Genomic DNA, 14838 nt, shown 5'->3' on the forward strand with positions numbered 1-14838 from the left:
CAAAATAGGCTTTCTAAAGACATAGGAGACAAGAGGAAGAAAATAGGTATTTAAATTTTGTTGTCTAAATAATAAAACAAATAAAATGGTAAGCTAACAAGTTGGTTGAAAAAGTCCTATAAATATATAGAATAATTAGGATAAATATTTCTAAACTTAATAGTAAAAATAAATCTAAAAAAGGAATATATGCCTGCTGACACTTAGATATAGTTTATGTAAACTCAACCAATGTAGACATGTTTACAGCTTCAAATTAGCAAATTCACCTATCAAGCATGTGCTCTCCACATGTAAGGCATTATTCTGGGTCCCCAGGTAGAGAACTGGATGCTGTGTACACGGATTTGCAGTGTGGAGAAGGTAGACAGGGAGGCAGGTAGTCACGAAATGCTGCCCCATACAAGGTCCACATGAACGGCATCCCACCTCCTCCAGGGGCTTAGAGGAGGAACAGAACACTACACCCAAGGATAGAAAAGTAATTCCCTTAGGAGACAAAGGCAAGGCTGACTGGGCATGAAAGCAGAAAGAACAGTTCCAGAGTATGGCAGTGAGGAGTCACTCATAGAAACTCTGTGGGGATGGCAAAGAAGTCTGGAAGCAAATAAAAACACCAGAAAGGCCTTACATTCACACGAGGCCTGGGAGGTTTCATTTAGAAACAGGGAAAGCTTCTCAGAGCAAAGCAGTGGATTAATTCCAGTTTTCCTTTGAGTGTCAAGAAAAGGCTGTGAGGAGTCAAGTCTTGGCAGAACACCCAGTGAAGAAGTTCAAGAACCAGGGTGTTAGTGTGCCTTGGCTGGATGACAAACAGCACAGACTCAACGGCTTGTAAAATAAAACTGTATTTTCTGACAGAGATGGAAGCAGGAATTGGAAGAGCAAGGCGCTGGCAGGGCTAGGTCCTCTTGAGGTCTCTTTCCTTAGCTTACAGCTGATTGCCTTCTTCTGTGTCCTTACTTGGCTTCTTCCTGCACATCCCTGATGTCTCTCTGAGGGATCCATTCAACTGCCTAATTTTACCTAACTTACCTTTCTTAATGGCCTCTAAATAGTCAAGTTGAAGTAACTGGGGTGAGGACTTCAATTTTGGAAGGAGGCTATTCAATGCACCACACGGAAGGCGGCAGTAAGAAGACAGTGAGGGAAAGTTAGGCAGCAAAAAGCAGTAGGGCTCCAAGGTGAGGCCGGTGTATAAGGCTGTCTGATGGGTGGGGTAATCACGCAGCCTGACTGATGGATCAGGCCATGTGCCATAACCAAACCAACAAAATAACAACCAACAAAAGGAGGCTTAGTGCGCCAACAATGGGGTTCAGTTCAACCCACTGCAATAACAGCAGTAATGTAGCTTACTGGCAGCAAAAGTTCAGAGTTTGGGGGAAAAGTAAGGCGATGGAGGTCCAGGGACAGTCCACCCAGAAATGTAAACTAGGAGCAGCAGAGATTGGCACCTAGTGAGTAATGTAAGGGTGGGGACAGGAGCAAAGGTCAACATGAAGGCTCTAGAAGTTCATCAGGGGAAGCAGAGACTCAATCAGAACAAAGTGCTATGGAAACGAGAGCAAAGAAGGAAGATTCAGTTGCAGAAGGCTTAGCTCTTAAGTCTTCTCTAGAAGCATAAAAGTATTTTACTTCAAGCATAATGGTAAATACTTTTTTAATGAATTCTAGATGACATTAGCAAATTAGATTTTATTTTTTACCACCCAGAACATATTCAGAATATTCTGTAATGTCACATATCTTTCATTTTCTTTGATAAGTTTCCAAACAGTGAATGAAAAAATAGCTGAGTATGATATCATATATCTTACTCTCAGTAAACTCAATTTTCAGCATTCATTATTCTTGATATTTCCATTTATGACAATACAAATTTCAATGTCTTCTATAAAACAAGTGCTATCTACATTAATAGATATGCCCTACATATTCCTGTGGAGGCAGCAACACTCCCAATGTATTAAGACCTGAACAATGAAACCTGTAACACATCTTAGAATACAATGGTCTTAAGCAGTTTAACAATTGTTCATGAACTCCACTTGAGTTATCGCTAATAATCTTATGGCCAAAACTGAAAACAAGCCTCGAGAGTTAGGCTTATCCACGAGCAATACTATGGCACTCTGTTCAGCCTATCAGAGAAACACTTAAAAATTTCACATTATTCCAGAGACCCTAAGGCACAAGACAAGTGACTTCTTACGTTTTTTAAAAGCAACAAAGGGAATGTAAATTCTGCAAGATTTTAATAAATTTAACACTATTATACAAAAAAGAAAATTTCCACAAGCATTCCCTCACAAACCTGGAAATAATTGTATTTACATAGCATTATTATAGCAATTTTAAGTGTTAATCTATGATACAATAATGTTACTTCAGAAAACATAAAAAATATAGTTCTTTTTAATGGCCATGCTCTCATTTTTTGATGAAAGCTAGACAGTTCATCCTAATGTTACTTTAAAACTTTGAAAATGCATAACAGATATTCAGCCAGCTTCATAAAACCCTTAGGACAGAAGGCTATTCACACGGAGTAGGCAGACGGCTCATCATCATCACTTATGTCCGACTCTTCATCCACTCCTTCAATGACTGACTTCTTCCCTTTACAGCAGGATACAACTAATCCAATCAAGAATACCTGTAAGTTCAAATATGTGGTGTTACTAAAATCTAACCACTTAAGCAACACACTGAAAACTCAGTAGCTGGAATTAGAGTGATGGCTCAAAGGTAAGAGTTGTTCTTCCAGGCGCCTGAATTCAGTTTGCAGCATCTATACACGGCAAATCACAACCTCCCATTAATGGCAGCTCCTGGAGATCTGACTCTCTTCCGGGCTCATGGCTACCCGCACACATGTGGCATTCACTCACATATATATATATGTATGTATGTATGTATGTATGTATGTATGTATGTATGTATGTATGTATGTATGTATGTATGTATATAAATTACGCCTTTAAAAACCTATCAATGAGCTGAGTGGTGGTGGCATATGCCTTTAATCCTAGCACTCGGGAGAAAGAGGCAGGCAGAACTCTGTGAGTTTGAGAAAGCCACAGAAAAACCCTGTCTCAAAAAACCAAATAAACAAACAAACAAACAAACACAACCTCTCAATAGAGTCAAACAGACTACTGAGATACATATAAACAGAACCATGTAAAGCAAGGGGGCGTCATGCTTGGACTACCTATACTTACCCCAAGGAAGGCCCAGTTACCAAAATAGTACGCAGCACTGAAGAACCAGAACTTGTGGAGGAATAAGTATGTGCGGGTAACGGTACATTGATCTACAAAGGCAAGGAAACGACTACGTTAAAGTTGATCCTTTCATAAACCAATGACTCACCTTGAATCTGTTAGCCAAAACTCTCGGCTAACATTAGATAGCGAATGTTAGAGAGAGACGGGGTCTTCTTCCGTCCCTCCTCTCAATCACAGCCAGTGTTAAACTGTCAACTATTATGACACACAAAAAATGAACTTCAATATTATAGTTTTGATCCTAAAATTAAAAGTTTTATCAACCAGTTCAATTTATTTGAAATAGAGAAATAAGCACAACTTGGAGTGCCAGGCATATAAAACAAGAAAAGGCTCTCCCATTAGGGGAAACAATGAAAGAGGACTCAGATGGTTAGCAGATGTTACACTTTTTAAAGAAACAGATTCTCAGGACAGTTCACAGTTGAGAGATTTTACTGCGTCCCCCTCCCCCTCAGAGCACTCTCCTGAAAAAGTGGTTGGTTCTTCTAAAGAAATCCCATTATCACTGTTTACAGAGATGGCTCGTGTTGGAATTTAGACAGACTTATAGCTTCAATAAAAAACAATTCATATCTATTTCTCCTTCAAATAAACTGTAACTCAAAGAGAAAGCAGATGGGTTACTTGATAGCTGTGGTGGATTTTACACTCATATTATCTAAATGCATTATGTCCATTATTCCCATGAAGTTACAAGGCACAAATGCATATGTCGGAAGTAAAGTCTGAGGAAATATTTCAAGCTACTCAGAAAAGCATGGCAGCACAGCAGGACCCAACTGTGTGAGACACTGTGTTTGCTGCTGCTCACTGGGCCTAAAAACCTTCCTCACTTCAGGGGGCCTTTATTCTCCAGCACAAAACAGACTTACAAAGCAACTTTTTTTTCCATCTATTAAGAAAGAAAGTATGACTTCTACATACTTATATCTGAAACGGGCAAGGGCCAAACATCCTATATGCAATTAGGAGTTATCATCATACCCTACTGCTGATTAAGAAAGTATACCTTTAATTTGTATTTTATGAGCCTCTTCTCAGCTTTAATAATGCTAAGAGACACTCTTTTCTTGAAACAAAATTAAGCAGGGAGTTTTGTTGTCTAGTTTATTATTATTTACTTTTCTAAATTTTCTAAATTTTATGGCTGACACACAGTTCTCTGAAAAAGTGGAAATTAGGTTATATTTTACAAGAACACAGGGCCTGTCCTAGAGATATGTTATGCAAATATTTAAATAATCTAAATCTCATTTACTCTGACCCTTTCCACTGTATCTCAAGCTGTATTTCTGAATTACCCACTACCCATCTTTGAGTAGGGAACTATGCAGGCAGCAGGCACACAACCCTCTGCATCTGCTTTCCTCTATGGAGAGCTGAAACAGAACAGGCTAAGCAAAATTCAAAGGTGAACACTTCGGCAACAAGAAATACTGCTGCAAAGTACAAAATCCCTTTAAATTAGTCAAGTTGAATATTTATAAATGAAATGAGCTCTAAGGTAGAACTTAGGAAAATTTATTTAAAACTGTAATGATTACTCTTTATAGTCAGCTAGACTGAATTTAGAATCTTCAGGAGCAATCTCTAGATGCATCTGTGAGGTTGTTTCCAGAGAGAAGGATGGAGCCGGCTAACTGAATGTGGGCATCACCATCCCAGGGCTGGTCCCAGACTACAGTAGGAAAGCAGTTGAGGGCAAGCTGAGAACAGCATTTACCTCTGCTTCCTGACTGCAGACAAAATGTGACCAGCCACCATACTTCTCCACCATGATGGACGGCAACTCTTCTTAAACCTAAGCCCAAGTAGATCCTTCTCTCCACACACAGCCTTTGTCATTATAACAAGAAACTTAACTAACATAAAACTGTTTAAGAACAAGAACAGTATCTTCTCTGGCTTAAGAACAAGGACAGTATCTTCTCTGGCTAAGGATTACATGACATGAGCCTTATGTACAAGTATAAAACTATCTGGAAATTGTCACTCAAAAGTCTCAACACGAAGGGCAGACTAAACGAAGAAGCTGAAGTTCTATTCATTTCCACACTAAAGGACACTTAGGGAGTTAAAACTGGACTGAATTAGAAATCTCAGGGCCAGAAGAAGGATTATAGGACAGCAGCTGAGCCGGCAGAAGCAAGTGCAAGTGAAATCAAATCATTCTTCCCCAGAGGCCTAATAATCCACTCAGTGACATTTGAAACTGGCTTAGACTAGATTACTTGGCCCACCATCAAAACTGTATCTTAAGTATTTTCCCAACCACATTGTTTATGTGCTCTCGATTTTTAAAGGTGTGCCTTTGGTGCAAGCTTTCTAAAATTAAGGTAAAAACATCATCAGTCGTTGGCTTCGTTGCTAAAAAACAAAGTTCCCTAAAAATCCATCCACAATCATGCAATAGCATTTGTTATCTTTATATGCCTGCTATATTTAGTTTATTTACACGGAGTGGCATGTACTCTGAGAATAATGCTTGTAGGTTAGCTTCTTGCTCAGATTTCATCCCAAGGGATGACTCCCCATTGAACAAAGGGAAGGGGATCCCTTTCACCATCTGCCATCACTGCTCACCTGAATCACACACATCTAGCACATCTCTGGCTCTCTAAGTTTTCTGAGGAAATGACAGGAAAACAATTTAACTTTCTTTAACCCTCAAAATCAATTTAAGGATGGAGATGTGTGAGTGGCTAAAGCACATGTGTTCAAGTGTGAGGACCTGAGTTTGGAGCCGCATAAAGTAGGGCACAATAGCATGTACTTGTAACTTCAGCACTCTAGGGTCAGATGGGAGGTAGCAATATGAGAATCCTGTGACACTCTTAGGTCAGGTTGCCTGAGTCACACGATTGTGAATAAGAGACCCAGACTCAAATCTCAAACAAGGTGGAAGGTGAAGGCCAACACTGAGGTTGTCCACACACACACACACACACACACACACACACACACACGGACACGGACACGGACACGGACACGGACACGGACACGGACACGGACACGGACACGGACACGGACACGGACACGGACACGGGAAGGGGAGAGAGTGAGACTGAGTTGCTGGATGACCATTGAGGGCTTGGGTTTTAAAATCAGAAGCCCACAGCAGACTGTGACTGTTGTCATGGAATATGGCATAACATGGCACATAAAGTTCTAATTACACCACAGGCTAAATGTTTAGCATGAAAACTTGAAATGTATTTTTCTTTCTGATGAGAGAGTATGTTAAGAGTTGAGAAAGGGTACCATGGGCACATGAGTAAAATGGGAAGACTTTTACATCCCATATATGCTACCTTTCTCCATTGCTTTCTCTCACACATCATCAGAGAAAAACTAAGAACAAATGCACCTAGACCAGTGTGTGTCAAACAGAGCTTTATTTAACCTGATAATTTGAATATTACACATTTGTTTCTTTTTAGACCACCAGCTAAGTCATTTCTAATGTTTGTTGACTTCCACTAAAATACCTCTGATTAAACTCCAATAATAATACTTTTTATATAAGTGAACTTTTAATAAGCAGTGTCAAGATACTGCACAGCTAAGAGCATTTCCAGGGTTGATGAGTTAGAAGAGCAAATATAATCATAATTAAGCCATCATATTAAACCATCACCCAAAACTAGCATAAATATTTAGAATCTGTAACTATTTACCAAATAATATTACTATTAAAATATAATTACTTGTAATGGTTTAAACAAGAGAATACCCATGTGAAGTATAGCCTGGAGCAGGAGAGAATGGGAGGACCACTAAGGTAGGAGAGGAGCACCCATGTAGAGTGTAGCTATGGGGACGCTGAGCAGGGTTGAGTGGAGGGCTTTTTAGGAAATCTCCGTTAAACCACTATTCTATCTTCAGGTTCCTTTATAGTACATGGGAAATACATGCATCTAAAATGACTTGCGAAACAATATAAGACCAGATAAGCAAGAAGGCAGGAAAAAAAAAAAAGAAAATATGCAAAAAAGCAAAGTTGTACTAATTAACTTAAAGTTGAACAAATGCCATCAACGCTTTGTTAAATCTCACTGGAAGAACTAGGTAAAGGGGCAAAATAATGATGAATGGTAAACATGATGGAAAGTCTGAAGGAAATAGTTTTATTACATTTTAAGAACATAGGAATCATACCAGGCTAATAAAGCTAGAATATGTCAGATGTTCTATACTGAAGAGTTAAATTTTATATAGTGATCATTTTTAAGAATATAATTTTTAGAATATAATTTATGTTGAGAGCTGATTATATTTAACAAGGTTTAAGCTAAGCATTATGGTGACACCTGTAATCCTAGCACTGGGGAATGGAGGGAGGAGGGTCTGTTACATACAGAGTGTGAAGACAGTCTACACTACTTGGAACCATCTCAATAAAGGGGTGGAGGGCGAAGAGGTTGTTTATAACATTTACAAGGTGCCAAAATATATGTATCCTTCAAGAAAGAATGCTACCAATTTCATTTGCATCACCAGTTGGCCATATAAAACTTGGCATATTACATTCACATGAACATAGGGTTTTATTAGAGCTGCTTGCAGGTAGCAAACAGGCGAATTGCTTTCTTTTGCTTTCTTTCTTATCTCTAAGGCAATATTCTAACATACATATCATAAGAAAACCACACAAGTACTTCTGGTCAAAAGGAAAACCTAATGAGTAACTGTGGAATACACAACTGCGGCGGCTTCGAGAAGCTAGTAAGTTATATAATAAGTTACAATAACGAGACTGCATTATATTATATAATAATAAGTCACACTATTAATTATCTATAAAGGAAGACTCCTAAACTACAAGTCGACCAGGCTCAGTAATAACTTTAGTAAGTGCAAATAGGTTGTTAAAATAGAAAATTTTGCATACTATCAAAAATAATGCAAAACTTTCATCAAATATGTTCTAATTAACACTCAAGAGAGGCTGAAACAGGATGACTTTGAGTTTGAGGCCAGGCTGGGCCACATAGAGAATTTAAAGTCAGCCTAGGCTATGTGGTAAGAACCCATCTCAAAACAAAACAAAAATTTAAAGCCACCCTCCACCCCTACCACCAAACCAGCAACAAAGAAACCAAATTTCAATATATGCATGTCACTTCTGGTTACTTTCTCATCCTCCATCATCTAGACCCCTCAGAAAATCCCATTGTCTCTACACTTAAAATATGTCTACATTCTGACCAATTGTTGACACTGTCACCAGGATCATAAATGCTTCCTTGGACGAGTGCAAATAACCCATCAACTCACCTTTGTCCTTGGTTCATTAGTCTACACAGAGGCCAGTATACGGGTCAGACTACAGCATACAGGCAGTCAGGGTCTCCACCTGCTGCTGTATTTAGGGAACACAACTAGACATCTTTATGCCTGAGTTGTTCTGATGACACAAAGGCAAAGCTGAATGGTGAGAGCAGAATGTGTTCCTCAAAACCTAAAAGATCACCATTACCTGGCCCTTTGCAGAAAGTACACCAGGTTCTGAACTATCTGAAACACAGCCGCTAGAGTGATGCCTTACGAATGGAAGTCACATTATACCATTCTGTTCACCGTCGTCCACATATTTCCCTCTGAATATAAAAGTTGAAGACCTTGAAACTCCCCGTTGGCTGTTCCTATCTCTAGAATGCTCTCCTCCAGCTATCTTTGCCTATTCCTCATCTCAAGGTGTTTTCAAACGTCATCTTATCAGTAACAATTCCTTCCCATCATACCTAACATCTGACCCATCCCTCCTGAGGCCCAGTCCTGGTCTCTGTGGTTCTCATACCCTATTTACTTATATACCTGTGCCTTCATTTTACTTAATAGAAGCTGGGCAGGGACAAGAATACTGATGTTCACTATGAGACCCCAGCACTGACAACACTGACCCATAACACCATGTATCTGTTAAATAAAAAGGCACAGGAATGCTAAATAACCAGAACTAAGTGCTCATGAGGGATACTCAAAAGCAAAACACTTAGCACTGAGGTTCTCAGCACAGCTGAAGATGAAATGATGTTTGTTACCTTAAGATGCAACACACACACTATTTAATGTTGTATCCTTCAAGTAAATTATCACGATTCTACTGAGGTTGACTGATTTTCACCTTACAGACTAAACCTGACTTTTTAAAAATATTCTAATCACCACCTCTTACATGTGTAGATTATTGGACAAAAGGACTATATGTCCTTTGAAAAGTAACAACAACAAAAACAATGCCTCATTTCCTTGAGTCCAACGGACTGGGTGACTTCTAATTTCCTGAAGAGGATCATCTTGTTACAGAAGTTCAAGAAGCTAGAATGTGTTGTCTCCACTTAATATGGGGCAGGAGGGGTTAAGCTGATAGTTCACGTTCAAACCTACCCTTAAATCAGGACAGGAGGAGTCTCCACCATTTCCATTTCACATTATATTGGTGGACTACCCTGGGCACAGAGCACGAGAGATATCACTGAATCCTGCCATAACAAAGCATCACCTTATGGCATTTCTGCCAAAGATTTAGGTTTTAGGTTCTAGAGAAATCTACTGACCATATGAAGCCCTGTAAGTCTGAGAAGTTTTTTTTTTTTTTTTAATTTTTTAAATCACACAAACCTATAGGACAATAAATCTGCTTGAGTAGTATTGCTTACGAGCTGAGATTTCAAAATAAAATTCCCAGAAACATTATTCAAGAATGCCTAAGTATTTAATGTTTGGGGAAAAGATAGTAAAAGGAATTTAGTAACAGCCTTCAGTACATCTTTCTCAGCTGTCCACTTTTCAATAAATGCAAAGGAGCAATCAATCTTCCCTAAAATAGCTTCCTACCTGGCAGATATTTCACTGATTTTACCCTTAAAAATGTTCTCTGGTGTTTCCTTTTCCTTTAATTATAAGTCACTGGAGGTATTTAGCTTAAGAAGCACAAGGTAAATATTCAACTCTTGATGGAGATAAAACTAGTATTTTATACTTTGCTCATGTGTACAAGTATTGACAAGTAAGATTATTTAAGCTCACCTTTCCTCTTCCACCTACCATAGCTGGTGCTTGCTTTCTATGTAAAGCCACAACGCTGCATCTCATGTCCTGCTGTTTCAGTGCTCTCACTGTTCTGTGCGAAGGCATGTAAAGCCACAGTGCGCTGCATATCATGTCCTGCTGTTTGAGTGTTAGCTGCAGTTGTGTTTGTTGTTGGAATGTGTCTTAGCTAATGTTGGTGGGACTTGGAAACTCGTTATAGGAAAGAAGAGGAATAAGACCACTCTGCCAACGCAGGAGCAGGAACAGGTAAGTGGAAGAAAGGTGGGAAGGGGCTTAGCTCTGGGCTTGAGGATGAAGCTCTCTGGGGCTGAGGATGAGCACGTCCATAGGCTAACAGCCAATTACAAAATAAGAATAGAGACTTGAGACTCTAAATTCTTAATTTTGCCCCTTAAATTACTTAGCATGTTTAGCTTTTTACATTGTTAACAGTCGATTTCCAAGCAACACTAAATTGTTTAGCGATGCTCAGTTTATTAGACTGACTGCAATAAAAGAAGATGAAAACTGGGAAAAGAAAGAAGGTTTAGAGGTTGGGGTAAGCTGGGTCATTTCATTTCATTCAAGGTCTTTCAAGCTGGAAAACTAGTAGCATTGCTGTGAGCTTAAGACCAAATAGTACTAGACTGGGGGTACAAATAAGGCTTGAACTAAGTCCTACTGTACAAACAAGCTATTTCAGTTGTTTCAGGTGGGAATGAATATCTCTTAGAATAAGTAGATAAACATGATTTGTTGTCTCAAGAATTCTTTAACATGGTATATGGAAGTAGTATTGCACTCTAAATTATTGACACTGTCATATGAACTACTTTGATTAGAAAACAAATCCTCAGGTAGCTAGAGAGATGGCTTGGCAGTAAGAGCACTGGCTTCCCTTGCAGAGGATCGGGGTTCAATTCCCAGCACCTATGTAGTAGACCAAAACATCTGCAATGCCACTTCTAGGCAACCCAATGCCCTCTTCTGACCTCTGCAGGCACCAGGCACATAAGTGGTACAAAGACATACATCCACACACATAATAAAGGAAAAGAGAAAACAAACAAAAATCCCACCTGTTACTACCCACAGCTTCCAAAACAAAAGCTTCACATTATAAAATATAAAAATGCTTTTATCATAAAAAATAGGTAATTTGTAAAGTATTAAAAATTGGATCGTTATTAACAAATATGAAACACCATGTCTGCATTTAAATCTATGAGTTATTTAAAAAATAAAGGTCGTCAGTGTTTTCAAGTACTATGTAGAGAAGAGGTTTAATCTCTGAAGTTTTAAATATGTTCTGTGTAGACTGAAATTTCTGACTACATCCTCAAAAGGTGCAATGCCTGCAATCTGAGTCTAAGAATGACTCATTTTCTACCATGAATATGTCTATAAATAAGACAAAGGTCACTTCATGGTAGACAGAGGGAGTTGGAAGAAGGAAAGATATGTTTAATGGCAAGGATGTTTGAAAAGACCACAGAGAAGACTGTTAAATTAGAAGCTTACATAAAAATACATGTATTACATGTGTATGTGTATGCGCACATGGTGTGTGTATGTGTGTGTGTGTGTGTGTGTGTGTGTGTGTGTGTGTGTGTGTGTGTAGTTAGACAGGTAGACAGACAGAATTGCAGTTTAAATGGAGGAATGTCACATGGGGCATAATCTCACCAAGAGCCATAGACTAATAAAAATTCCAGTGCAAGGCATGGGAAACTTCCCTGAGCTTGCATGCAAGACCCTCTTGCTGAAGATAATACTTTGGACACAGGATTTGGAAAATCGAGCTAGAACTGACCTGGAAGCCTCTTACTAGAGGACTAGTTCTTGTGGTATCAGAAAGTACTATGCAGGCTGTTAAGGGGAAAAAGCAAGCAACAGTCCTTATAAACAATGACTGGACTGGCAATATATACTTAAGTTACAATAGTGGTACCTTTATCTTATGAATAAACCACACCTGCCTAATTGGACTTAAGGTCTGCTCAGTAGGAGGAAATTCATCCCTGGTACTGTAAACATAACTACCTATGGCTAGAGAGGTCACAGACATCAAAGGAAAACCTACTACTACCACTTTTCCTAAGCCAGTATAATTTCCAACTGTATTCTAAATACATATCCTTACACTGGCATGTGAGTGTAGCTAGCTCTCATCCCTCAACTTGTGAAAATTCAGAGAATAAGTAACCATGGAGTAGCTAGCCCCAACAGAAACATCTATAATGCAACCTTTACTTACTCTTGAGGGAAAACTGTGGAGGAAGAGGCACAAAGATTAAATGCCAGATAGCCAGGACACCTGGTGCTAGACAGGGTCTTACAGACATGACAGGTAAGCCGCATGTATGAAATCTCAACAATACGGTTGTCTAAATCAGACCTGCACAACGACAACTTGCACTGATATGACAGCCTGGATGCGGGAAGTTTCACCCCTAGATGAAAAGCCATGAGCAATCAGTGGCTGTTGAGAGGGGGAGAATCGTCTTCTCCAGGGATGAGTGTCCCGATAGGTTATCCAAGTGAACTTAGTGGATTATACATCTACATATGTTTATGTGTATGTATGTGCATCTATACATATAGATGTAACAATTACCACAGAAGAAATGAATTTGAGAGGCAGTGTGGGAGACACAAAAGGAGTTGGAAGGAAAAAAGGGAGGAGTAGACATAATATAGAGTGCTCTTACGAAATTCTCAAAAACTTAAAATATGTATGCCAGAAATGATAAAGAACTATTAAGACAAAATATTTCACTAAAGATTCAAAATTAAGAGCAAATGAAAAAGATTTAACTTATTTTCACAAGGAGTTGATCCTTTTATTTGAAATTTCTCAGGGCATCTTTAGGCAGGATTTTACTCACCAACATGTATGCTCATATTAAATCTACTATTTTATAACGTAAAACACATTGTGTTAAACTACTGTGTATTCCACTTAAACTTAAAGAAAGATAAAAGGTACACATTTCAACAACAAGACATATAAATAATGTGAAATCAAATGAAAAAAACAGTATATAATTAAACCCAAAATGATACTCAGAAATGCCAACTTTTGCAGTTTCCAATCTTGGCCTAACCCTTGGCACATTTTTTTTAAAAAGCAGCCCTGGAGGATACAGACTGGCTCTTCTTGTTTTCCTTAACAGGAAACATAAGGTGTCCTTGCCTAATATTTCAGCATTTTGCTGTTATTGATTAATTTGTTTCCGTTTTTCTGAAACAGGGTCTCACTATGTAGGTTTGACTGTCCTGAAACTCTCTGTGTAGACCAGGCTGGTCTCAAACTCACAGGGACCCATCTGCCTCCGCCTCCCGAGTGCTGGGATTAAGAGCATGCTCTACTACACCTGGCGACATTTCAACGTTTCTAAAGCAGGGTATTGTCTATGTAACTATAGTACAGGTACAGGTACCAAAGTCTAGAAATTTACCATTGATAGGACATGTTTTATTTTGTGTATTTCCCATCTGTCCCTTATCTCAGTAGTCACCTTTAGGACTTCCATCTCCACTATGGGGTCCAATTCAGGACCACGTACCACATTTGAGCATGTCTCTTTTATGTTCTTAAAGATGTAACAATTTCTCCTGTTGCCTTTTATGTCATTGGCATTTTGAAGCACCCAGGCTAATTACTGTAGTTTTCGCTTCAGTCTGGCTTTGTCTGATATTAATCCATTGATTCAAATTATCCAGTGTTATCAGGCTGTCATCTCTTGAGGTGCACAAAGCACATTGGCTCCTCAGTGATGCTGACTTTAATCGCCTGCTGTAGATTTTGTCCAGTTCCTCTGAGGGATGGCCACCATTTTCTTCTTCCTCACAACTTCCTCATGTTGCTTTCATCTTAAGATTTCTAGACTGGGTTTAATTTCAGTCACTCGTGTTATATTTATCTCTAAATATTTTATTCGGGCCATTTATAAATCTGCTAGGGATTTATTTACTCACTTTTAGCTTGTTGCCTGCTGGTATTTTGAGCTTATTTTCTTCTTTCCCTCCTGTTAGCCACTCTATTCTGTCCTGATAATTCCAACATTAAGTCTGTGCAGGTCTTTCTCTATACTCATTTTCCTGCAACCTCTCATTAACACTCTTCTCTGGTTAGTCTAAGTTGACAGCTTAGACTAACACACACACACACACACATAGAGAATTAAGAATATATTCATTTTTGCAAAAAGACTCCATAAGAATTGGTTAAAAGCAAGTTTGTAAGTGTCTTTTAGTATGAGTCTGCATTAAAAATTAGATTTACATACAATTATTAAGAGTACTTCAAAACTACATTAAGATAGGGAATTTCCTTCATTTTACAATTTCTTTCTTTCTATCTAGTACTGTAGTTTAGTATATTCTATGAAAACTGCATTCTCCAAAACTCAAGGATTTCTAATCACTAAGAACTCTGCTTCAAGCATCTTTGACACCGCATTTTCTTGGGTACTAAAATGCTAGTCTTCTGTTTCCTCTATTT

At 38.7% G+C, this 14838-nt stretch overlaps 1 protein-coding gene across 1 annotated transcript in view; it reads right to left on the reverse strand.

Moving 5' to 3' along the window:
* Nucleotides 1-1646: 1646 nt before the first annotated feature.
* The window catches only part of Lmbrd1 (LMBR1 domain containing 1), an 85827-nt gene continuing 72635 nt past the window's right edge, over nucleotides 1647-14838 (reverse strand). Inside the window, exons 15-16 of the mRNA XM_027392822.2 lie at nucleotides 3228-3319; nucleotides 1647-2659 (exon numbers count right to left, since the gene is read on the reverse strand). Coding sequence (XP_027248623.1) covers nucleotides 2543-2659; nucleotides 3228-3319 — 209 coding nt within the window. The 3' untranslated portion in view covers nucleotides 1647-2542. The remainder of the gene's footprint in view (nucleotides 2660-3227; nucleotides 3320-14838) is intronic.

This window comes from Cricetulus griseus (genome assembly GCF_003668045.3).
Source record: "Cricetulus griseus strain 17A/GY chromosome 1 unlocalized genomic scaffold, alternate assembly CriGri-PICRH-1.0 chr1_1, whole genome shotgun sequence".
In the NCBI taxonomy this organism is placed as follows: Eukaryota; Metazoa; Chordata; class Mammalia; order Rodentia; family Cricetidae; genus Cricetulus; species Cricetulus griseus.